This window comes from Pararge aegeria, chromosome 19, assembly GCF_905163445.1.
Source record: "Pararge aegeria chromosome 19, ilParAegt1.1, whole genome shotgun sequence".
Taxonomy (NCBI): Eukaryota; Metazoa; Arthropoda; class Insecta; order Lepidoptera; family Nymphalidae; genus Pararge; species Pararge aegeria.
The window spans coordinates 14,091,642-14,115,705 of record NC_053198.1 but is presented as its reverse complement, the minus strand read 5'-3'; the positions used below and the strand labels follow the sequence as shown (position 1 = coordinate 14,115,705).

Genomic DNA, 24,064 nt, shown 5'->3' with positions numbered 1-24,064 from the left:
TTTCGGCGCGGCGCCTAATGACATTCTATCGCGTTCGCCTGGTTGCTACCACAGAGACGATAGTAACATATTAAATGAAGGCCACAGAGTCTATCTGCCAGAGTAACGCAGTGCTATACAATAATCTTTGTCCATACTATATTGAGCATAAGTTAAAACACTGTGTTCGTTTCCTCATTGCTATGAAGTATGAACCATTTTAAGAATTGCATTTCGAAATAAGTAGTGGAGCAAAATTTTAAAGAGTGTATTATAACGCAAGCGCGGCATTTCGGCTTCTATAGTAGTACCGTCTCTGTTCAAAAGTATCTACTTTTCTTCTAGAAATTAAAGGTTTTGTTGATATTTATAGCAAATAATAATTATTACAAAAAAACGTAAAAACGTGCCTAGTCAGGTGTCATGGCCACACTCGTGACGTCATAGGCAAATTATATTTACCCTCTACCTCAGTAAGTACTCGTTCTATCGATAAACGTTATGGGTTTTTAAGAAAAAAGCTTACCTCACTTTTTTTGATCACAGGAGATACTTCGACCTCCATGTTTTTAAAGATTTCTGCCATCCTGTCCAAAGACATGCAGAAACCAACTGAAGTGCACTTTAACTCTGCATTATTATGATCGTTTTCTACGCGGGCGACTTTCCAGAACTCTTCCACTAAGTTATCATACCTGTGAGCAAATAAATTGTATTCTAACTCAATTTTACCACCAAATCCATATATTATAAATGCAAAATTCAAAGTTTTTTTTTGTTTGACCTTCTTTTTCGCCCTAACTAAGCACTCAATCAACTTGATTGTTGGCATAAAGTTAGTTGAAAGAACGGAGAGTGAAAAAAGTTCCCACGAGTTTTTTTAGATAAACGCGCGCAGCTACTAAATAAAATGATAATAATAAGCTTTTTATTCCGAATTCAAGGTCACAATGTAAGTTTTGAGATTCGTTAAATTTTTAAAAGAATGTCTCGTAATTCAGTGTGCCTCTTGGCATAACCCTCCTCGAGCATTTTCCATTGAGTACTTTCTCGCGCTACCCTCCTTCTGTGAAGTGATGTTATTCGGAAAGCAGCAATGCTGCTAAGTTTGTCCCCGCCTAAGTTTGAACCATTGGGACGCATTTGCAACCCTCGTAGCTTTAGTTTTACGTTTACGAATACTATTATCGCCATCATCTTACTACCGTGTAATTCTCATGTAATGTACGCATCAAAGTGCCACGTATGAAGATATGATATACTTGAATGAAGACTTTAACTTTGCTGCTTTGCAGTAAAAAGCTAGGTGGCAGTACTTCCCCGGACGAGCCGTCAGAAACATCTCTATCCCTCCGGGACTAATTGAAAATGAAAAATGAAAATGAAAAGAATATTTATTTGTTATCTAAATTTCATTACAAAACAATAGGTACCTGTATTTGGAGTTCTCGCTCTTTCCGATATAAAGTTTACACATATACTAATAACATGACTTAACCAATTTAATACATTTTATAATTTTATACTTTTTTTTTGTTTAGAATTTTTCAAAATCAATCATGCAAGCATGCAAATTTGTGAGTGTGTGTGTGTAAGTGTTTGAGTTACTAATTATGCTTTACCTGTACCAATGTTACTTAAAAAAATACCTGCCACCAGCTGCGATCAGGTCCCTTGAGCGATGCTTTGTGGTCGGATGCTGTTCGTTTCTAATCATTGATAATTTCCAGAACACTCCGCAGTGCTGCGTTGCGTTGTACGCAAGGAAGGGAGCCACTGTGATAGGTACCTAAAAAGCATTATGATCATTATGTAGCAATCAAAATCTTTCTCCTTTTTCTATAATAATAATTGACGGACAAGGCAGAATGCCCACCTGACGCTTTCTGGAAAAACACATGCCTTTCAAGTTATTTATGCAACTGTTGTTTAATGAGGGGGTTTTAAAACACGAATGTGGGTTTATTTTTTGATTACATGAGAGTTTTAATAACTTATCATCAGTAGTTACAGACTCTATCAGTCTTTATCTAATCTAGTAATATGAAACCTCTAAAAGTTTCTGAACCAGATATCTTACTGTTACTATTAAAACAGCCAGTTCTAATAAAGTTGCCGTGGTGGGTGGTGACGGCAGATTACAATGCAGTTGTCACCAACCCTGGTCTTCCCGGGTGTCGTATGAGAAAACTTAGGTTACATAACGGGAAACGGGCAGCAGCGTCCTCTGTGTTGATAAGTGTGGTACCCTACCGTTGGGAGCGGCATTTAGTCCAGCAGTAGTCGACTGTTATTGACGATTAAAAGTGGCGTTACGTCAGAATCGATATGCAGTGTTTTGTCACGCTTCATCAGACAGATCGTGTCAAATAACAGAACGTCCCCAAACACGTACGTAACTATACCAATGACAGGTGTTTATTAATATTTCTTTCTTTGTTATTTCCTTTGCGAATTTGGTTTAGTATAAAGGTCTTAAATATTATAGCTCGCTCTTAACCAAATTCCGCTTAACAGCAAGCAGATCATATAGGTATAATAATTAAAATAAATAATGAATGAATGAATGATACACCACAAAAAGTACTTAAAAAAGAAGAAAAGTATAACATAACAACGTATACAATTTTTAGTATAACGTATTAAATTTAGTCCTTAATTGCATAGTAACTTAATTCATTAAGAATTCCTTCAATTTTCGCTTAAATAAAGAAAATTCGCGCGTTTCAATTGTGTTTAGGTAAAAGTGGACAGGTGCAAAAAAAAACTCAAAGGTAAAAAAAGATGAAAGGTTTAAATGAAAGGTTAGTGTACAACAAATTGTAAGTCATCCATTTAAACTGGGAACAGAGACGGGACTTGAAGAAAAACTTGTGTTTCGGTCTGAAGAGCCGGGTAGCGGTATAACTACGGACATACTAGGCTTCACACATACGCCTTAGGTTGATGGACAGAGGACGGAACTACTAAGTATGTTTTAAATTCATCGTCAGTTGGACCATCTACTTGATCTGTCATATATTATGAAAGAAAAAAGGACGTACACAAACAGATACGCTTAAAAATATTATTAACAAACCTATCCAGTTTACTTAAAGGATACTTACATCGCATCCCAAAGCGATGGCGTAAGTACATACAGCTTCCAATTGTCGTATTGCCCTTTCTAATGTTGATCCCCACTTGTTCCTTCCCATAGAGCCGACCAGCTCCCGCACTTGTTTGATGGGTACGTCAGCTTCCATCAAACGTATCATATTCGTTATGTCCTTTTTCGTGACACATAAGGTTGTGAGGTGAGTTTGCAACTGTAGACTAGTTAAACGTCCTAGAAACATTTTATTTGGACTTTAATAAGTATGTATGTACACGAGAATTTTCAAAAAAGAGGAGGTACCAAATTCGCGGCATTCTGGTAACCTAAGTATCCAACGTGTAGATGAAAACCGGAATATTACGTCACAGGCTTTAGAGGACAGTTATTCTCTTATTAGTCTGTGAGACTTATATGTGAAACCAAATCGCTAATAGTTTTTGAGTAAACCACTGCCATAGTTTTTACTGAAAGAAATCAGAAACATCGCATGCAAAATTAAAATCAAGTCTTTCCTGTTACATTATTAGGTACGCGCGAAATTAATATGTCTTTTACATCAGTCTTATAGCGACTGTTGCGCCATCTAGTCGGAAACATTGCAGTTACGATCTACTTTTTACACGGTCCATATTACAATGAGAACGGTTGAAATAAGAGATTACACATTGCTTTTTTTCATTGCCCTTTGAAGAAGTAGATCGAAACTGCAATGTTAATATCGGCAACGACGGTAGGAGGAGTAAGCTACAGCCGTAGCTTAATTTGTTAACGCGCTCAGGTCGCGGTTGCCAGAGAGTTTCAGGTTCAAATCCTGTCGGTTGCGAAAAGTTTTATGTGCATTTTAAATTTATAAAATTGATAATTCCTCCAAGTGTAGGTAAAAACACTAATACAAATTTTAAAATAACCTACATATATTAATACATACTCATTATAAAATATATTTCTAAAAAAGTAGATCGAGTGTACTCGATTTAAGAAGGATAATTGCGGTGTAGCGACTAAGTTCAGATCAAGCAAAATTTCTTGCGAGCTATACCAAATTTTCTCACCTAAACTAACATCGACTAAAACAGGGTATACAACATCATGTTTATCTTGAGGAACGCCACAGGACAGTAGTAGTGTTTTCAGCAGATCCGTATGATTCAACTGTATCGTCACTTTTAGAGAGCACTCGATGGCCGCTCGACTGGCAACTACTAGGAGCTCAGCATCGGGCCAGAGTGTTTCTATGAAGACACAAAACAAAGATAATCAGAGATATCTCAATAAAAGTTTTAATCGCAATGGTTAATAGTGGTCAAAATTATAATAAATTATGTTCTATGTAATCGATAATAAGATACTACGCGAATGCTATCTCACCCAATAAAATAAAAGGTAATACGAAATAATTATGTCAATTTAAGCTTGGCATCAGTGATATATTTTTTCTTAAGTTTAATTGGTACGCATATTACCCACTTTAAAGATTTCATATACCTAACCTAAGTCTTCAACGAAAAAACTTCTAAAAATTTTGATAACTACAACAAAGCTCTCCATTATGGTGAAAGAATTGTTGATTATATGTACTTAATGCAAATTTTGAAGATGAATACGGCAATGATAATCATGGTGATTAAAAAAACGTTTGAACCGTCACGGGACGCCTGGCAGATGTGAAACATTGAAACTGTTTTATACAAGTTATATTCATAAAAGAAGTGACGATTATGACAGGAATCAGATATAGCATACTGAAAAGATAAAGAATTACAAATTGCTTGGATAAAATTATTATTGTTTATTACTTTATTAAAAACAAAATAAAATAATAAAGAAAACATTTAAAATTTAAGATTTCATTTGAAATTGCGACAATTCAACTACGTATAGTACATATATTTCATCATATAGCGTGGCGATGCGTCGCCACGGCCTGAATCGCAACGCCAATTATCAGCTTTACCCTAGTCTATAGATGTTTCACATCAAAAACCGTATTATGGTGAAGATAACCTGGCAAAATAAAAATGAAGATGTTATAAATGCATTTGTATTACACAAAATCTTTTACCTGTTCTTGGAGTGACGATATCGAACGCACATTCGATTAACTCTCGCGGATGAAAGCCTTTTGTCTTTTCTCTGTACACACGGTCGACTAAATAGCGTCGCATGTATTTAGTTCCCGAATACGCTATATGTCTAGAACAATTTGTACAAACAATCATTAATTCTAATCTTAACTAATATTATAAAAACGAAAGTGTGCTTGATTTAATTCTTAAAGATAATATATAAAATAATTCTTCTAGATTTTACAAATGAACGCTTCAAAACGTAAGAAACGTTGTGTTGCAACTTGTTGACTTTGGCAGCTGCTTTAATTAAATGGGATTTGACAGAAAGCGTGTGCGAAATATATCCAAATATTGTTTTCATTGTATGTCCAAAATGAAAAATATGAAAATACAAACACAAAATAAACACCTTGTGGCAAGAATCATAGACAAGTTAGGTTATATGAGTTGCCTAGTTAAAAACAATTGTGAAAGGTAAATGTATGCCTTGGAATCTTATTTTACTAGGCGCTAGTTACTTAGGCAAAATGTATTTGAAACTTCCAGCAGAGTACATTTAAAAATCTTACCTCGCAAACGGCAATCGTAAATCATGCGGCAGATGGCATATAGATCCTGATGACGTCATAATTCTGACCGCATTGGAATACTGATCCCATCGTTTGGTGCGTGGAATCATGAGTGGTGGCGTAAACTCTATTCCACCGTGGTTTTGGAAGACCTTGAACAATTTTACCAATTAGTGTGAGAAAGCGAGATTTATCCTACACGCCCAAGCAAAAATCTGTGGGCTGTTGTACTTAGTTTAATTTACAGATACTAAATTACAAAAACATATAACGTTTCTAAGTTATGTGCGTTTTAACCAAATAAATATCAATTGATTCAACGATGAAGGAGAACATCGTGAGGAAACCTGCATGCCTGAGAGTTCTCCATAATGGTCTCAAAGGTGTGTGGAGTCCACCAATCCGCACTGAGCCAGCGTGGTTGACAACGGCCTTAACCCTTTCTCACTGTGGAGGAGACCCGTGTTCTGTAATGGGCCGGTAATGGGTTGACAGGGTAACGATGATAAGAGCTTTTTGTAACTGGTTATTTCTGCCGCTAAGCATTTGTTGCCATGCTGTGTTCCGGTCTGAAGGGTGTGGTGGGCGGTCTAATTGCAAGCATTTGAGGCTTAACTTATTGCACTGTTTATAGGCAATGGTTTTTCACTTCATAATCAAAGTAGGTTACCTGCTTGATCCGTCAATAATTATTTTTAAAAAAATACTATGAAAATTAAGCTAAACTTGCTATACTCAGCGAAAAGCAAGAGAATCTATATGTTGTAATTTATAATTATCTGACGTCTTTATTTTTCTCCTTGCGTAGTTTTATTTTTAATCCATTACTAGTTAGGTTAGCAATAGAAAAACTCAAAATCATCTTAATGTTAATATTATTTGACGGCCGATTGGCGCAGTGGGCAGCGACCCTGCTTTCTCAGTCCAAGCCCGTGGGTTCGATTCCCACAACTCATCAGTCATCTTAGTACTCATAACACAAGCTAAGCTTACTTTGGGGCTGGTTGTTGATGTATCGACGTAGTATATTTATTTATTTATATGTGTATATTTATATATGTTGTGTTAGCTTAATATTGTTGCAACTAACCTTAACAACCATATCTTTCAGAGCAGCAAGGACGTCCATAGATTTGGCCTTAAGACCACTGTGATATAGGAAGTCTTCAGCGGGAGACGGTTTTTGGTCTAAGCACGCATACACCAGCCTCTGATAGTTTCTGGACCCTCGTTCGCTGAGTGCGTGAGACAGGACACCGGCGAAAGTACCCTCGGGAACCGCTCTAGGTACGTGTTTCGAGGACCGTAGTTCTGCGCTCGTTGGACGTAAACTTGGGTCGTGGTCTAGAAGCCATCTGTTCAAAGTGCCATTATAAATATCTTAGTAAAATTGCCCTTTCTGTTTCATTTATTACGTGCCCCCAATGGTAAAACATTTACGAACGAAACATTTCGATAGTGAACATAAACGTAAAATAATAAAAAGTCCGCCAAGAATCAGATTATTGGCGGATTTTCCTATTTTTCTCATCGCTTACGTCACTGTTTCTGTAGAAATACATTCTTAAAATCAATTCACAATACAAAAATATTTGGATTTTCATTTAATTTTTTTTGAAGCAGTGATAGCTTCCGGGGGGCACAGTTCAAATCACAGCACGCACCTCTAACGTTATGTGCGTTTTAAGTAATAAAAATATCACTTGCTTCAACGGTGAAGGAAAACATCGTGAGGAAACCTGCATGCCTGAGAGTTCTACATGATGTTCTCAAAGGTATGTGGAGTCCACCAATCCGCACTGGGACTACGGCCTTAACCCCTTTTTATTGTGGGAGGAGACCCGTGCCCTGTAGTGGGCCGGTAATAGGTTGATATGATGATGATTCAATTTGAAGTTTTCAAAAAAGTGGATCTGAAAATTTTGATTTTCATTTACCTTATAACATGAATCTGTTTAGAATTCTCCTCTCTCTGAAACTCTTTTGGTATCACAATCTCTTTCTTCCTTAAATTAGTGAGCACAGAAATCCTTTCAGTGCCCGTATAGAATGGAGAATGGAACATTTCGAACAATATTATGCCCAGGGAGTAGATGTCGACTTTTTGGTTGTATATCCCTTTAATGGCAGATTGCTGAAGCTCTGGCGCTACGTATAGTTTGGTGCCAACCTAGAAATAAATAACTTTGTATGAGTACACTTCTTTAGTGTATAATTTGAGTTTGCCAAACAAAACTTAGTGTTTAGAACGAGACCAGTGTATATGTTTCAAATACCAAATAAAATGTTGTCAAGCAAAAGATGTTAGGGAGAATCTCCCAGAGATAAATATCAGTCGCTATCTTCGGCTCAAACTTTTGCCGGCAGACTTTTACAATATCGTCCAATTGTTTCAAGCATTTTCTCAGTAATAGAGTTATAATAGCGTCCTCAGGAGATGTTGAATTTACAATGATTTTGAATGATGAATGATGATGAATAATTCATTGTAAAGTCGACGTCTCCTGAGAATGCTCCGGTTTAGCTCCATTGCTGAAGATATGTTTGGTATGAAGTAAAGATTAAATAAAGATATAAAAAAGTAGTAAAGTATGAAGATTGAATAAATTATAAATCACACCATACAGATTCTCCTGCTTTTCGCGGAGTATAGCAAATTAAGTTTCATAATTTCCTTAAAAGATTACCTTTCCTGTGAGAAGACCATCGCCATCTTCCTGTGACTGGATATCTAAAACATCAAAAGGTTTTTAATTTGAGCATAAAACATAAAATAACGGAGTCTGCCTCCTAGCGGAAATGTTTCATGATGGTCTTGCATAGCGGCAGTTATTGCATATTTTGAATTTAAGGAAATAGATAATAGCGCTGTGGTTTTAAGTTGGCGGTCCCTGGTTCGATTCCCGGCAGTGAAGAACTGGGAATTTATTTTTTCCGAATTTTCTCTGGTCTGGTCTGGTGGGCGGCTTGCGCCGTGGCTACCACCTTACCGACCAAGACATGCCGCTAAGCGATTTAGCGTTCCGGTATAATGTCGCGTAGAAACCGATTAGGGGTATGTGTAAAATTCAGTCATCGATAGCTTGCATCCTGGACATGGACTTAGGATACTGTTTAACCCGAAAAAGCACCCTGAAAATATTCCCGTTGGATTTAGACAAAAACACTCCGTTACTTATGCATAGAAATGGTTTGCGTGCTGCATTGTATAGGAGGGAGACGTTAATTGTATCCCCCAATTATATTCACTGACAAGGGATAAAATTCACTTTTCAACCTGCCAAGAAGAGAAGTTTACTCCAATTTGATGTTTATTATTTGGATATTATTTCTCATGTGCTCATATTTGGTTAGTGCATAAATTTGTGAGGGTGGAAACACATTTTGTTCTTTCACAGTAGCAAAATGCCAAGCTCCTAACCCAAGCCAGCTGTGCTAGAGACTTTTTATTTCGGAAAAATTAAATAATCAAAGATTTCCAAAAAAAAAACAACCTTTAACAACGCGGGCGAAGTGGCGGTCGTGACAGTGTTTAATAAAACAAATCTTACCTTCAACCGGAACAGCACTAAACACTTTAGTGGCAAGACCAAAGTCACCTATCTTGACATGATCGTTCGAATCCAAGAATATGTTGACCGGTTTCAAATCTCTATGGATCATACCTTTTTGGTGCACATGGGCTAAACCTGTAATTGATTCCTTGATTTATGTTTCATAATCACAACAGATCGATAGGCTTTCAACATTTTTTTAATATTTTTTAACCGATTTCCCTTCACTTTGAACGCTTAGATTATAGTTACTGTAATAGTCAGTCAAAATCAAATATTTCTTCATTCAAATGGGCACATAGATCGCACTTTTGATGCGTTGGATTGTATACAAAATGTGTACATAGCAGTGAGTAGTAATGGCGATAACTACATTCGTAAACTTAAAACTAAAGCTACGAGGGTTCCAAACGCGCCCTGGTCTAAGAAGAAGCCCACAACAAACTTAGCCGGGTGTTCCTTTGTTTTCACCATGTCACATTGTCATTTGAAAATATTTAAGAAGCAACCTGGATAGAGCAATCAATAGCAGGGCTATATAAATATAATTAAATATAAATATAAAACGACAATACACACATCGCCATCTAGCCCCAAAGTAAGGGTAGCTTTTGGTATGGGTACTAAGATGACTGATAAACATTTTTATAAATAATTGCATAAATATTTATAATATACAGATAAACACCCAGACACTGATAAACATTCATGTTCTTCATACAAACATGTTCCAGATGTGGGAATTGAACCCACGGCCATGGACTCGAACGCTGTGTCGCTGCCCACTTATATCTTATATTATACAAAGAATTTATGGTAATTAAATAATTTTCTTAAATAACAACTCTTGTTCAACGGGTACATACCAAGATAATATTTTTTGATTAGGCGTGTCCCGTCGCGCGTCGTGACCACGATCCATGCAACTGGGTCGAAATATCGACAAATGCAAAAATATTATCGTGGTATGTACCCGTTGAACTATATTTAAGAACGTTCATTAACCACGAAAATCTTAGTTTAAAATCTTTAATTAATTCATTCATTTCATTAAAAAAATATAATAAGTAATTTAAAACTGCTTTGAAAGTTTATGATTGTTTATTCTTAATTGAACCTTGAACACTGCAATATACATGCTTTTGTCGAGCAGGAGAGGAGAGGAGTCTTCACAAACTCTACATCATAGCTCAGAACTCACCTTCCAAGATCTCCCTAAAAAGTCTCCAAGCCCTGACATTTTCCTGATACAATCCATTATCAATGGCCTGCCTCAATGTATTCTTTTCGCAAAACTCCATTTGTATATACAAAACTTGTTTGGACATTGGCAATTGTATCGTCGTGTCTTCGGAAGGTAAAGTTTCCGATTGCTTCGAGTTCGCTTCGAATTCTATTGCACTGCTCGACTCTTCTTCTTGTCTAGAATATAGAGAATTAATTCGCTTTAATTCTATTGCACTGCTTGACGCTTCTTCTTGTACAGAATAGAATTAAATAGAGTTAATTTTTTGTAATCCAAGAATACCAGGCAAATCTGCATGGTGCAAAGTATATAATCATACCTTATTACCTATTTATTTATTTATATGTAATTCCTATCTAAAACCTAACCATACAGACTTCCAAAATGCACTTTCTACGCCTGTTTCGCTCCGACTCCGGGTAGGAAGAGCGAAACAGGCGTAGGAGGAGATGTTTTGATATATTATGAAAATTAAGCTTAATATGATATATTATGAAAATTACGCTTAATTTGCTATACTCCGCGAAAATCAGGAGAATCTGTACGGTGTAATTTATAATTTCTTCAATCCTTATACTCCACACCAAACAGATATTCGGCAATGTACCCTCTACGCACGTTTCGCTCCGAAATCGGAGCATCCTTAGGAGATGTTGACTTTACAATGAATAATTGTTAACAATTAGAAGCGGGCTAACCTTTTAGTGAATAGGTATGGCAGTTATAATAAACCCATACCTACGTACTCCTAATCGGTTTCTACGCGACATCGTACCGGAACGCTAAATCGCTTAGCGGCACGTCCTTGTCGGTGGGGTGGTCTTACGAGTACCTTACGTTATTCAAACAGGCTAAGATGATGATGATGTTGAAAAAAATCCTAATAGAAGGTAAACTTCTGCGAGTATGTTTCTTGTAAACTGCACTTACTTCATGATATTGATCCAAGGTTCTTCGTCGTCAGAATCCTCTTCAGTCTCGGATGATTCATCTGTTACTTGTACAGGCCCACCCGGCATAGACCAAGTGCGATTCTAATAAAACAAAATGAACTTTATTTTCAGTAATAGGTCGTAAAGTACACAAATCCTTTTTGACTAAGAGAATATAAGTTCGATAATTTAGCTGTAATTGGACGCGATTGCTATCGTCATACCTTATCAAATTCTAGTATTGAATTCTAGTTGCAAATCTCTTTGGAAGAAAAGAGTAAATAAAAATCAAAATCTACGCTTGAATCCTTAATATAATGAATTATCTGTAGTGTACAATCAAAAAATAAATAAATGTAAAAGACATTTATTTCGTACAGTTGAAAAATAATACATCGAAATTGGAACCATAAAAATGTAATTTATTCCTTCATTCGTTCAGTCCTTCATTCACCCAGCTACTTTAAAAATATTAGTGACATTCATTATCTAGTCTATTTGGGATAGCTTTTGGCGCATTCGCGCAATTAGAACATATAGAACATCATTAAGCAATAATTGCTTGAATCGTATTGTGTCTAAAATTGTGAAAACGTCCCGCACACGTCTGACTTCACACCGGCGGAATCTTGCAAACTTTTTCTCATTTTTCCCATTTTAGCGAGCGTTTAAAACATGAGAGGTAAAATAATTACAGTCATCTGCTAAATGGAATGAAGTGACTAACAGCCTGTTCGAGAAACACTACTAAAGTGGAGTGGTTTTTGATGTTGCAATATTAGTAGTGTGATTATTAATCGGTTGGCATTAAAACGATAAAAATATGTGCATGCAATGGAAAAGTACCAAAAAGTTGGTTGACGGCAAAAGAAAAGGTTAAAGAAGCCGAAGAAGATTTAAAGCCGGTGGATTGATACAGTGAAGAGTTTTCAGAGCTTGAATTGAAAAAAAAAAGGTGCTTTTGACCGCCTCTAATATAGACGTTTGCGTGATTTACGGACCCACGTAGGGCTTCTAGAACTTTAATAATTGTGACATACATAGTTTACGGATCTAATTGAAAATTGATTAATTAATAAATAAATTCACCTGAATATCTTGGCCAAGCTTCGCAACGACTTCTAACAAGGAGTCGCCCTTATTTTTCGCCGGAGTATTTACAACGCTGCTTTCTTGTATTTCTCCCCCTTCTTCGGTTTCCGTTATAGTCTCAATCCAAGCGTTGTAATATCGAACCACGTTTTCGTGATAAAGACGCGACAAGAGTTTCACTTCTCTCGTGATTTTCTTATTTAGTTCCACACTTTTCGGATTGAGTTTGATGTGCTTTATCGCGTAGAAACCGCCGTCGAGTTTGTTCTTCACCTACAATTTTCAGTCTACGCGATAATTTCGATAGTTCCAAATTAAAAAGTAATAAATAATACACACATCGCCATCTAGCCCTAAAGTAAGCGTAACTTGTGTTATGGGTACTAAGATGACTGATGAATATTTTTATGAATAATATACATAAATACTTATAATATACAGATTAACACCCAGATACTGATGAACATAAATCATCACAAAAATATATTGGCCTTCGACTCAGATATATAATAGGGTCGCTATTTATTGAGCGAATCGGCCGTCAAAAGCCTTAAAGAAGTGGGCCTGGTTAAAATTAACCGCAGACGATGTCGATGAATAAATCTTTAAACTCGCAAATAAAGGCCTAACTCCTTCTCAAATTGATGTTATGCTCAGAGATTCTCGAGGAGTCGCCCTAGTCAGATTGGCTACAGGCTATAAGATTCTGCGTATCAAGCCATGGGCCCTGCTCCAGATCAACTGTAGGATGAAGATGAGAATTTATACTATTTAATTAAGAAAGCTGCTGCCAGGAAGGACAAGGACAACAAATTCGGGCTTATTCTTGTAGAGTCCAGAATCCACAGTCTTGCACGTTAAAAACGGGTGAAAGACAAAAAGCGTATTTTCACTTATCTGGAAATATGAGTCGAGCTCTGCTTTAGTGGCTTAAGTTTTAAAAAATTGTTTAAAGCGTGTCGGACATTGCATGTTTTGTCATCAAGAGATGGCAGCACTGTCAAAGCATGTATGGCCTTTTACATAAAAATTAATGTACTGTCACAAATCCACACATATCCATGAATGAATTCAGGCTTCTGGCAACTCAAGTGCCCGTTGAGCCCGTCTCAGAATAACCAATAAGAAATATCGACCGCGGTTTGGAAGTTTTGACGGCATTTATTGGTGGATTATTTCGTCAATATTTTATGTTACAGTTTAAGGATTAGGGTAATTTAAAATACTTCATTGCCTTTTGTTTATTCCACAACAAGTTGCTGCTCTCAACTGCTGGTAAGTGAAGATGCAGTCAGGATTGTAACGGGCTAACCTTGTAAGGGTATGCCACTTATATTAAATCCATACGCCAAGTGGTGTGCATAGAGGGTATGCACAGGGTATGCAGATGATATAAAATGAAGAAAATCTCTACTACGAGTTACAAATACTTAAGGGTAGGCTTTTTATAACTCTTATAATACCTATCCTTAAGTTTTTTATAACTCGTACTGAGGATTTTCTTCATTTTATATCATTTGCATACTCTATTGGATAGAAGCAGGCGTTACTTTGCGGAAATCCATGATATATTATGAAAATTATGCTCAATTTGCTATAGTAGCGAAAAAGGAGGAGTATAAGGATTGATGAAATTTTAAATTACACCATACAGATTCTCCTGCTTTTCGCGGACTTAAATTAAACTTAATGTTCATAATGTATCTAGCCATGTTCGAAACCTCGCACCATATTCGCAATATAAACGAAAAATATATATAATTTATGTGTAAATATTTCTATAATAATGGGCATGATAACAAATAATGCAAATACCTTTACGACATCACCAAAGGCGCCTTTTCCGATCCAGTTCAGAACTTCGAATTCAACATTTAATCGTGATTGTCCGTTTCCTAGCGTACTTATATCGCGTATCCGTATGTCACCGTCCTCATCCTAGGAAACAGAAATGAGTTAAAATATTTATCATCTTAAATATCCTTCTGCTAAGGGGGGATAAGGATAAGTTTATAATTATTGTTTTGATTTTATAAATTTTTCATAGTTTTTGTTGTTTTATGATCATCACATAAACCCAATAACGGCCCACTACAGAGCACGTGTCACCCGCGATGACAAGGAGTTAATGCCGTAGTTCACCACGCTGGCCCAGTGCGGATTGGTGGTCTTTAGACAACTTTGAGAACATTATGAAAAAATCTCAGGCATGCATCCTCACGATGTTTTCTTTCCCCGTTGAAGCAAGTGATATTTTTAATTACTAAAACGCACATAACTTAGGTGCGTGGTAAGATTCGAACTCGCCCCCTCGAAAGTAAAGTCGGAGTCCTACCTACTGAGCTGCCAACGCTATTGTAATTAAAAAGTTTCTCATCTCATATATCCTACTGTAAAGGATAAATTTGTAATTAATGTTTTGATTTTATAAACTTTTTACCGTTTTTCTTGTTTATTATTGTTTAAATAATCGTGATGTGGTAAAAGGTCCATTAGGTTTAATTTCTAGGACAAGAGCGCCAACTTGTCATCAAACTGGCTGTCCAGTTGTGCATCTAATGAAGCGGTAATAGCGAAGTGGGTAGGAGCTCGATTTAACTTTCGGGGGGTTGAGTTCTAATCCCAGCACGCACTTATAACTTTTCTAAGTTATTTGCGTTTTAACTACTTACTTAAAGTATTACTTGCTTCGAAGGTGAAGGAAAAAATCATGAGGAAACCTACATCCCTGAGAGTTTTGATCCCGGGATCCGAGCCCAAGACCCCGTGATCCGTAATTAAACATACTGCCCACTAGACCAAAATGAAAAGTTAATGAAAAGTTATTACCTCGGAACCACTGTCAGCACTGTCCGTTTTCTCTTTGCCATTGAGCAGTTTAGATGGAGCGACGTCAAGCAAGAAGACGTGTTCGACTAATTGTTCCGCTGTCCATTGGTACTGTTCATCTTCTATTAAACACCTGTAAACCATAATGCGAGGAGATAAAGTTCAAAATTCAAAGACCTGACCTTCGTTCAGAACCCTCTTAGCAGTGATGTGAATACAGGGTATGCAGATGATATAAAATTGAGAAAATCTCCAGTACGAGTTATACAAAACTTAAGGGTAGGCAATGTATGAGTTGTAAAAAATCCCTAAAGTTATTTTTTAACGATTGATTCGTGAGATTTTAAGGCTCTATTTATCTAAATAGTCAAACTACTTTGATCCGAACAATTTTGAACTTTACTAAAGACACGTTAAACATTATTTTCTCTAACTCGAGTCTATTCTGTTACCTTGTTTCAAAAAGTGATGTGTGCTCGCAATACGATGAACCAAACTTTTTCATACCGTGTCTATACATGAGGCGCCTCACTCATCGCCTCATTATAATAATTATCACGTCCCTATTCACTTTATTTGATGCACATAAAAAATAAAGCAAGGAACAGCCAAAATTATGGTCTTTAGAAATTCAAATTCAAATTTTCTTGATTCGTGTAGGCCTATCACAGGCACTTATGAAGCGTTCATACATATTTGTTTACATAATTGTAATGGGATAAGAAGGGTGATAACTTCGTTCGCCAAGTTAAATCTAAAGCTACGAGGGTTCCAAACGCGCCCTGGTCTAAGAAGAGCCCACAACAAACTTAGCCGGGCAAATTAATTTTTTTGTTATCATTATCTTCCAGTAAATTTATATTAAGCTATGAAGCTAGAGCAATTCACACCCAAGCTTTTTTATCGTTTAAATAATCCTTAATATTATAATAGGACTTTTCTGTAAGCTTACGTTTTATATAAACTTTGAACTTATTGAGAGACATCTCCGAGATTTCATTTGGTAATTTGTCATAAAATAATATACAATTGCCCTTGAATGAATTTGCAATTTTGTGTAGCCTAGTAAACTGCACAACGAGTTTATTTTTGCTTCAAATATTTATATTGTTACAGTGCATTTTCTTTTTAAATTTTGATATATTTTTATGGACATAAATTAAATTTTCATATATGTACTGACTATGCACCGTCATTATTTAAACTTCCTTAAATTTATCCCTTAATGACTCTCTTGGGCCCATTTTATATATCGCACGAACAGCCCTTTTCTGCAGGACGAAAATAGAATCTATATCAGCAGCATTACCCCATAATAAAATGCCATAGGACATAATGCTGTGAAAATAACTAAAATACACAAGCCTAGCAGTTTCTATGTTTGTCATATGACGAATCTTTTTTACCGCGTATGCTGCAGAACTAAGTCTGTTTGCTAAATTATTTATATGTGGGCCCCATGGAAGCTTAGCATCTAAAGTTTAAAGTTCAAGATCAAGGTCATGTTTATTTTATTTGTACAAGAGTTGATAATAAAATAAAACACACATCGCCATCTACTCCCAAAGGTAGCAGCATAGCTTGTGTTGTGGGTACAAAGATGACCGATGAATATTTTTAAAAATAATATTTAGTTAAACAACCAGACACTAAAAAATATTCATGTTCAACAAACATTTTCCAGCTGTGGGAATCGCTTTGGACTCAGAAAGCTGGGTCGCTGTACATAGCGCCAATCAGCCGGCCAAATGATACTAACCTTGAGAAGAAGTCCTTAGCTGTAATGGGTAAATCGGGTGGTACTTCTTTGCCCGATTCCTCAGTCACTATAGAGAGCAACAACTGTGCGGCCGCATAGATGTCCTGAGCTTTCGTCTGTCTAGGTAAAAGTATTATGTTACTAACTTAAAATAAACAAATGCAGCAGACAAGGATAGTTGTCATGCGAGAGAAAAGGACAGTTAGTTTTTTTTTATAGTAATAATTGTCGAAGAAAACAGCGTGGTAATACTGTAAGAAGGCTACAAGTGGGCCACCTGTAGCCTTCGTACAAGATTAGCACGCTCTATGCTTTGTAAAACAAAACTCAGAAGTACAGGACTTACGACTCTAAAACTAGTAATTTTTTTTTTATTTGCGTGCCTTCTTTTTTTCCTTCGACATTGGGATCGAAGACTGTTCGGAGCATTCTGGTTGTTTTTTTTTTGTACGATGTGCAGAGTCTACGACCATGTACTACAATATCTTAACTATTAACACCCTTGATTAAAATTTTTATTTATCAACTAAGCTAAGCTTTATTTTCTTTTTTTAATATATTTTCGATAAGATCCACTTTTTATTTTGATGAAAAAGAGTTTAATGCTCGAACTGCATAGCTTTTATTGCTCCTCGATTCATCATCATCATCATCATCTCAACCAATTGACGTCCACTGCTGGACATAGGTCTTTTGTAGGGAGTTCCACAATACACGGTCCTGGGCCGCTTGCCTCCAGCGGCTCCCAGCTACTCGCCTGATGTCATCTGTCCACCTCGTTGGGGACCGACCTACGCTGCGTTTACCGGTGCGGGGTCGCCATTCCAGCACCTTAAGACCCCAACATCCTCGATTGCTCCTCGATTGCGAGCGAGCAAATCTTGTACTAAGGGTACTGATGGTAACATAAAAACCATCATAAAACAAGAACAACATGATGAGGATGATCACATCCTGCAATGCAACGCCACCCTTTGTCCAACAACCTAACGCGTAGGTGCTAAGCCTCATGTCAATGTAACTACACCAGCACCCACACCCATCAGACCGAAAGTTCAAGTCCTGTCCACTGGACGACCACCGCTTCATATAACATTAATTACTATAAAAAAAAACTTACCGGTCACAATAGGTTTCTTCTTCAATCATCTCAGTCAATCTTACATCAAGCGACGCACCCACCAATTTGACACCACCGTTCACTTCCAAAAACACAGTTTCGCCACTAACGTCTCTATGCAACACATTAACACTATGTAACTCTTTTAAGGCACTGAAAACGCCCAATCCCACATGCCGCACTAATTTCAACCTTTCCAACTTGTCGCCAAAGTGCGATTTCTCTCGGAGGTATTTCAAGGACGTCCCCAGAACAAAGTCCCGGAATATGTACACGTTCTGCAGACCTGTCTTTTTCGACTCTGTATTTATTTCCATAGCAACGTATGGCACTAGGGACGTGTGTTTTAATCGACACATGGCCTTGAGGTCCTGTTGAAGTGCGTTTATTTTTCTATTCCGCGTTTGGAAGTCAGCTGATACAGCGAGGTACCATCTCTTAGCGATAACTTTTTCTCCGTCGTCGTCTATAGCTGGGAAGGTTGTGGCACCATTTGCAGAGTGACCTGGAATATATCCTACTTTTAGGGCGTTTAATTAATCTTTGTACAACTGTCCTTATAAAGGACGATATATTACTTCCATCCGTCAATTCGGGTTGATCGAAACTATCAATAGATAGTGTTTTTTTTTGTTGCCCTGACTGAAATATCCCCTGCTGGTAAGAGATGATGCAGTCTAAGATGGTAGCGGGAAAACCTTTAAGGGGTATGGCAGTTGTATTAAAACGATACCCCTAATCGGTAAACTGCTTAGGGGCACGTCTTTGTGTGTAGGGTGGTAACTATCCACGATAGAAACTTTCTAATTTACGTGCATTTTAGGCCATATAAAAATCATTTACTTTGTTCACACCATTTCAACAACGAGTTCTGAATCTGCACTGGGCCAGCATGGTGGACTACAGCCTCAACCGTTTTGATACCGTACTCACCTATACAATTCCCAACATAAACTTTCTTGTTATTTTTCTGTGTATACCGAAGCACTTTGGCACCTTTAATGTTACATGTACAAGTAACTGAACCGGAATTCTTTTTGGATATCCTCTTTGCTGACGGTGTTTTGTCATCAGCATAGCTAGTGTATAAAAAAGAAAGAGACATTTAATTAAACAACTATGTTTACCTTTTTTTTTTGTTTTTATTTGTAATTAATGTGTGTGTGTGTGTGTATGTGTGTGTGTGTGAGCGAGCGAGCGAGCGTGCGTGCGTGCGTGCGTGTGTGTGTGTGTGTGTGAATACTGGTATTTTATGTTTAGAATGGCTAAATTTAGTTAGTGACAAACGAATTCATTATATTAATAGTAATTTTTTTTTAATGATATTATAGATTTTACACAGTAAGATCGCATACAAATTGTTCTCCTTCTATACAAGTTGTAAATTTTTTTACGGTAGGCAGTGCATTTGCGCATATATAAAGTGCACGTCACTGATCAGACACTTCTTTATTATTGCCTCTTTTAAAATTACTCACTATAAAAGCTTCGACGTATCACCCTGACCGTCCCTTTGATCACTGTTTAGGTCGGAGCTGCACGAACTATCAACGCTGCCTCGCATCGCTTTCTGGCACCGTTCAATTTCATCTTTCATTTTTTGAAGCTAAAACACAAATTATTGATTTTTGAATCGTTACTCTAAATTAGGACAGCTTTTTGTGATTTCTGGGGCAGTTCTACCACCATGCTTATATCTGCTGCTGTGATTTCCGGTATGGATGGCTTTGACAGTGTAATTACAGGCACATGAGGCCTAAAGGATAAAACAAGGCTGCCCTTGAGTACATTGCATTCCCTGCAAAGAGCTGCTCTGTTTACAGGCGATGGCTTTCCACGACATGAGGAATAATTGATTGACCTGATATTAATCAGGTCAATCAATTATTCCTCATCATCATCATGTCAACCCATTACCGGCCCACTACAGGGCACGGGTCTCCTACCACAATGAGAAGGGGTTAAGGCTGTAGTCCATCATGCTGGCCCATTGTGGATTGGTGGACTTCACACACCTTTGAGAACATTGTGGAAGAGATTTGCAGGTTTCCTCACGATGTTTTCTTTCACTGTTGAAGTAAGTGATAATTTAATAAAACGCACCTAACTTAAGTTTACAAAGCTTACAAAGTTAGAGGCTGGAACTCGCCCGCTCGAAAGTGAAGTCCTACCCAAAGGGCTATCATTGCTCCAAAAATTATAAATGCAAAACTATGCCTATTGGTGTAAAAATTATAAATGCAAAAATATACCTATGATTGGGCAACCATTGCACTGATTTTGTATTATTTGGCTTGTGGAATTTGGGTGTTGGCATTCTGGAAGATTGTACATAGCATTTCTTTTATCCAGATAAATTAAAGAATTTCTATAGGATTTACAAAAATGTACAATTAATGTCTTTATAAGTAGTCTTTCAGTCTTTGAATAAACTAGTTAATTTAATATAATAATATTTTCTCTGATTAGACTAAAAGCAAAGCTAAGCTTTTATACCTTATAGCAAAGCTTTTATACCTTATACTTTTATTGATTCTCTGTCAAAAGCAAGATTTTTCCTAAAATACTTAAGCCAAGAAATATGTCGAATAATCAAAGAAATATTTTGCAATACATATATATTAACGACAAGGCTGCTTGGAAGTAGGCCACTCTGCTCTCATCCCTCACAAAACAGAAAAATTCAAAAGATTGTTAAACTGTAAAATGATGTTGGAAAAGAGCAATCTGCTGAGTTTCTTGCCGGCTCTTCTCAGTGCCGGCCTTCCGAATCGGTGGTAGAGTCACTAAAAACAGACTTGACGTTTCAAAAGTGCTTATAAACTAGGCCTACTTGAAATAAATGAATTTTGAATTTTATATATATATAACAGTGTCCGTTTTAGGGGGCAGGTATGTTACCAGAAAACCAGTTAAACCTGGGTCTCAAACATGGTGGATTTGCAGGCATCCCCTCAATAAGTAGGTACAATACAATACAAATTTCTTAAAAAGATTTTTTTTTATATAAACTCACCTCTTCATTTTCCTTAACTTGGATGTCATGTTGTTTTAACTTTTCCATCTCATCTTTCTCCCTAACCATTTCGTCGTAAAAAGATAATATCGGTTTGTTGTGGTTATTTAAAAATTGCTGTAATAGATTAATTATTGTAAATAATTATGTATTGTTTATTTAATTTAAAAAAAACTAGCGTAAGTAGCGTAAAGTGAAAAAACTAAAGATCTACTCAGTCCGTTGAAAATGTAACAAATTATTATCATATGGTTATAGAATACAGTCAAACCTGGGTAAGTGAGAACTGGATAAGTGGGAAAACTCTATAAGTGAGAGTAATAGCCAGGACCCGTCATTTTAAGCTCCCAAAACCTCTATTAGCGAGAAACAGAAACCTTTGTAAGAGAGTCGTTTTTCCCTCACAGACCTCCGTAAGTGAGACTGCTACTTATCTATACCTCTATAAGCGACAGTCGAGCAAGCAATATTCGACAAAATTTATGAGTTAGAGAAAAACATTAAAAATACAAAAACAGAAACACAAACAAAATTCACAGATTTTTTTAAATGTAAATAAGTTCGAAATAAAATAAAATTACATAGTGCATGAATATCTCTTGTTATTGCTGCGTACCTCTATAAGAGGGAAACGCTACCCATGTACCTGCATTAGCGAGAAACTCGGGTTAGTGAGAAACCTCTATAAGCGAGAATGAGATTGTGCTCCCTTGAACTCTCGCTTATCCAGGTTTGACTGTATCTACCAAAATTGGGAGGATATTTGATGGAGATATTGTAATAAAATAAATATGACTTTCCTATCTTACCTGTGTATGTTGGGCTAACTGAAATATCATAACTTCACCACACAAATCATCAGCCAATTGATGCAATTCTTTTAATAATTTCTGCACATTATCATCCGAGAGTCCAAAACTTTTGTCTATTGTTATATTTGGAGGTCTGAAATAAAATAATGAGTAATTGTGAAGTTAGTAATAGTTTTGTAAATGTCTACTATTCAATTTTAGTGAGGTTGTAAATTTAAACTCAGTTGTTGTCTTAGAAGAATCCTATGACAAACTGTTGAATGTGATTTTCGTTTTAACCATCTAAACACCTCTGAAAACTGATTAATAAAAGTTGTTTCAGGGTAGTACTAATTTAATAAATACTAAATTTAATAAACTTATAGCCGGCCGAGTTATAATGCAGTACTTACATATCAGGATAGTTATCACAACAGTCAAATTGCAAAGTTGCCCCACAATGAACACCGTTGGTAGTGTGAGAAGGCTGCAAAGTCAAGAGAATGTTCAGAGGATGCCATTCTTTCCAAACTGACTTCCTTCTGTTGTCTTCCACTGCTTCCTCATATATTGACTAGAAAAATAACAAGCATATTTGCAATTTTAAAAGTACACACTTTTCACATTCTAGATAATATACTCAACAAACAGTTTCTACAGGTTAAAAGGTCAACTGCATCTACTACAGGGATGTAACCACAATATAAATATACCACATTTAATAAACAAAATGTAGTATCAGCGGAAATCTGATTTGTGAAATATTTTAAGGCATTCATTAATGTTGCTATGTTATCTTCTAGGTTGAAAAATGTATGAATCACACATGTGTGACCTATATTAATTGACTTTAAACATGTTAAAAAATGTCTGTTGAACTAACATTTGAATATTAAGTCATAATTGTAAATTATGGAAATTAAGTATTTAGACTTCAGAAATAAATACTGTAATTTAACCTAAAAAAGTAAGCAATTCTTTAAAAAACATTTCATAAACTCAACTAATGTTTAATTCTCAACAGCCAAATAATGTTTAATTACTAAGATCACAATTCATTCAAAACAGTTAATGCGAATAGCAGGGATTGTTAACTTTTTAAAGTATTAAGTATAAAAGTTTGCTTAGATTAACAAGCAGAATATTAAAAATAATACTTTTGGCTCCTGTTCAATGAAGTTGGCAAAGATTGTATTTCTTACCCGTAAAGCGAACATTTCGTTATCTTGACGCTCTTGGTTAGTTTCGTCACACATTTTAGAAGCACCGCAATCTCACATATTGTTTTAATAATAATTAAATAATTAATTAATTAAAGAAATAACAAACTAGTTTCCATCTAATTCCCTATCGTAGGCCGAATCAAACGACAAGTGACCAGAGTGACTTAACCACAACAACAAATTGTCAAAAGTTACAGTTGACAGCTGACATCATTTGCTTGTTGACTTTGAGTTCTGGCTTCTAGCTATTTTGACCCTTAGGTGCCATTGTCACTACCGCGAAAAAGGCAAGCGATTAGAAATCCCTTTTTTATTAAAACCTAAATTGAAACTTTTAATGTAAAACAAAATGAGATTTCACTTAAATTTTTGTAAAAAACTTTTATTTTGACGCGAAGTTACAGTTCATTAGAAACGACAAATTTCAAGAGATACGTTATACACTAAATAAGTAACTACTTGAAGCTTATCTGAATTTGATAATTATTATCTTATTATTCTTTCGTAACATTGGAATAACTATTTCTCTACCGTATTTAAATTGTGATATCTGACGCATTAAGCTCAAACGCTTAAGGAATACTATTATGAGAGAGAGTTTATAATATTATATACTCTCTTTTATTGGTACTCTATGACGTTATGCACTGTGAAACTGTGGTACGAGTGTCCAAGGAACTAAAATTTGATTACTTAAAAATTGTAGTAGTAGTATTAGAGTACCTATCTACGCCGTATGTCAAATACTTTGTCAGTGAGTGAAAGAATGATACGCATGCAGTTTGCAC

The 24,064-nt window shown here is 36.2% G+C and overlaps 1 protein-coding gene across 2 annotated transcripts in view; it reads right to left on the bottom strand.

Moving 5' to 3' along the window:
* Positions 1-23,415, bottom strand: part of LOC120631917 (eIF-2-alpha kinase GCN2) — a 30,326-nt gene extending 6,911 nt beyond the window's left edge. The window contains exons 1-23 of one of the 2 annotated variants that reach the window (XM_039901610.1): positions 23,256-23,415; positions 22,467-22,627; positions 22,072-22,207; positions 21,263-21,379; positions 19,725-19,852; positions 19,180-19,325; positions 18,247-18,751; positions 17,127-17,246; positions 15,368-15,500; positions 14,354-14,476; positions 12,536-12,811; positions 11,445-11,548; positions 10,470-10,690; positions 9,266-9,403; positions 8,402-8,445; positions 7,652-7,884; positions 6,805-7,069; positions 5,715-5,866; positions 5,139-5,269; positions 4,129-4,308; positions 3,087-3,307; positions 1,629-1,768; positions 506-674 (exon numbers count right to left, since the gene is read on the bottom strand). In XM_039901610.1, the coding sequence (XP_039757544.1) occupies positions 506-674; positions 1,629-1,768; positions 3,087-3,307; positions 4,129-4,308; positions 5,139-5,269; positions 5,715-5,866; positions 6,805-7,069; positions 7,652-7,884; positions 8,402-8,445; positions 9,266-9,403; positions 10,470-10,690; positions 11,445-11,548; positions 12,536-12,811; positions 14,354-14,476; positions 15,368-15,500; positions 17,127-17,246; positions 18,247-18,751; positions 19,180-19,325; positions 19,725-19,852; positions 21,263-21,379; positions 22,072-22,207; positions 22,467-22,627; positions 23,256-23,309 (3,897 nt within the window). In that variant the 5' untranslated portion in view covers positions 23,310-23,415. Of the gene's footprint in view, positions 1-505; positions 675-1,628; positions 1,769-3,086; positions 3,308-4,128; positions 4,309-5,138; positions 5,270-5,714; positions 5,867-6,804; positions 7,070-7,651; positions 7,885-8,401; positions 8,446-9,265; positions 9,404-10,469; positions 10,691-11,444; positions 11,549-12,535; positions 12,812-14,353; positions 14,477-15,367; positions 15,501-17,126; positions 17,247-18,246; positions 18,752-19,179; positions 19,326-19,724; positions 19,853-20,498; positions 20,546-21,262; positions 21,380-22,071; positions 22,208-22,466; positions 22,628-23,255 lie in introns of those variants that run through there. The other variant, XM_039901611.1, reaches the window with a different exon arrangement.
* Between the last annotated feature and the right edge of the window lie 649 nt (positions 23,416-24,064).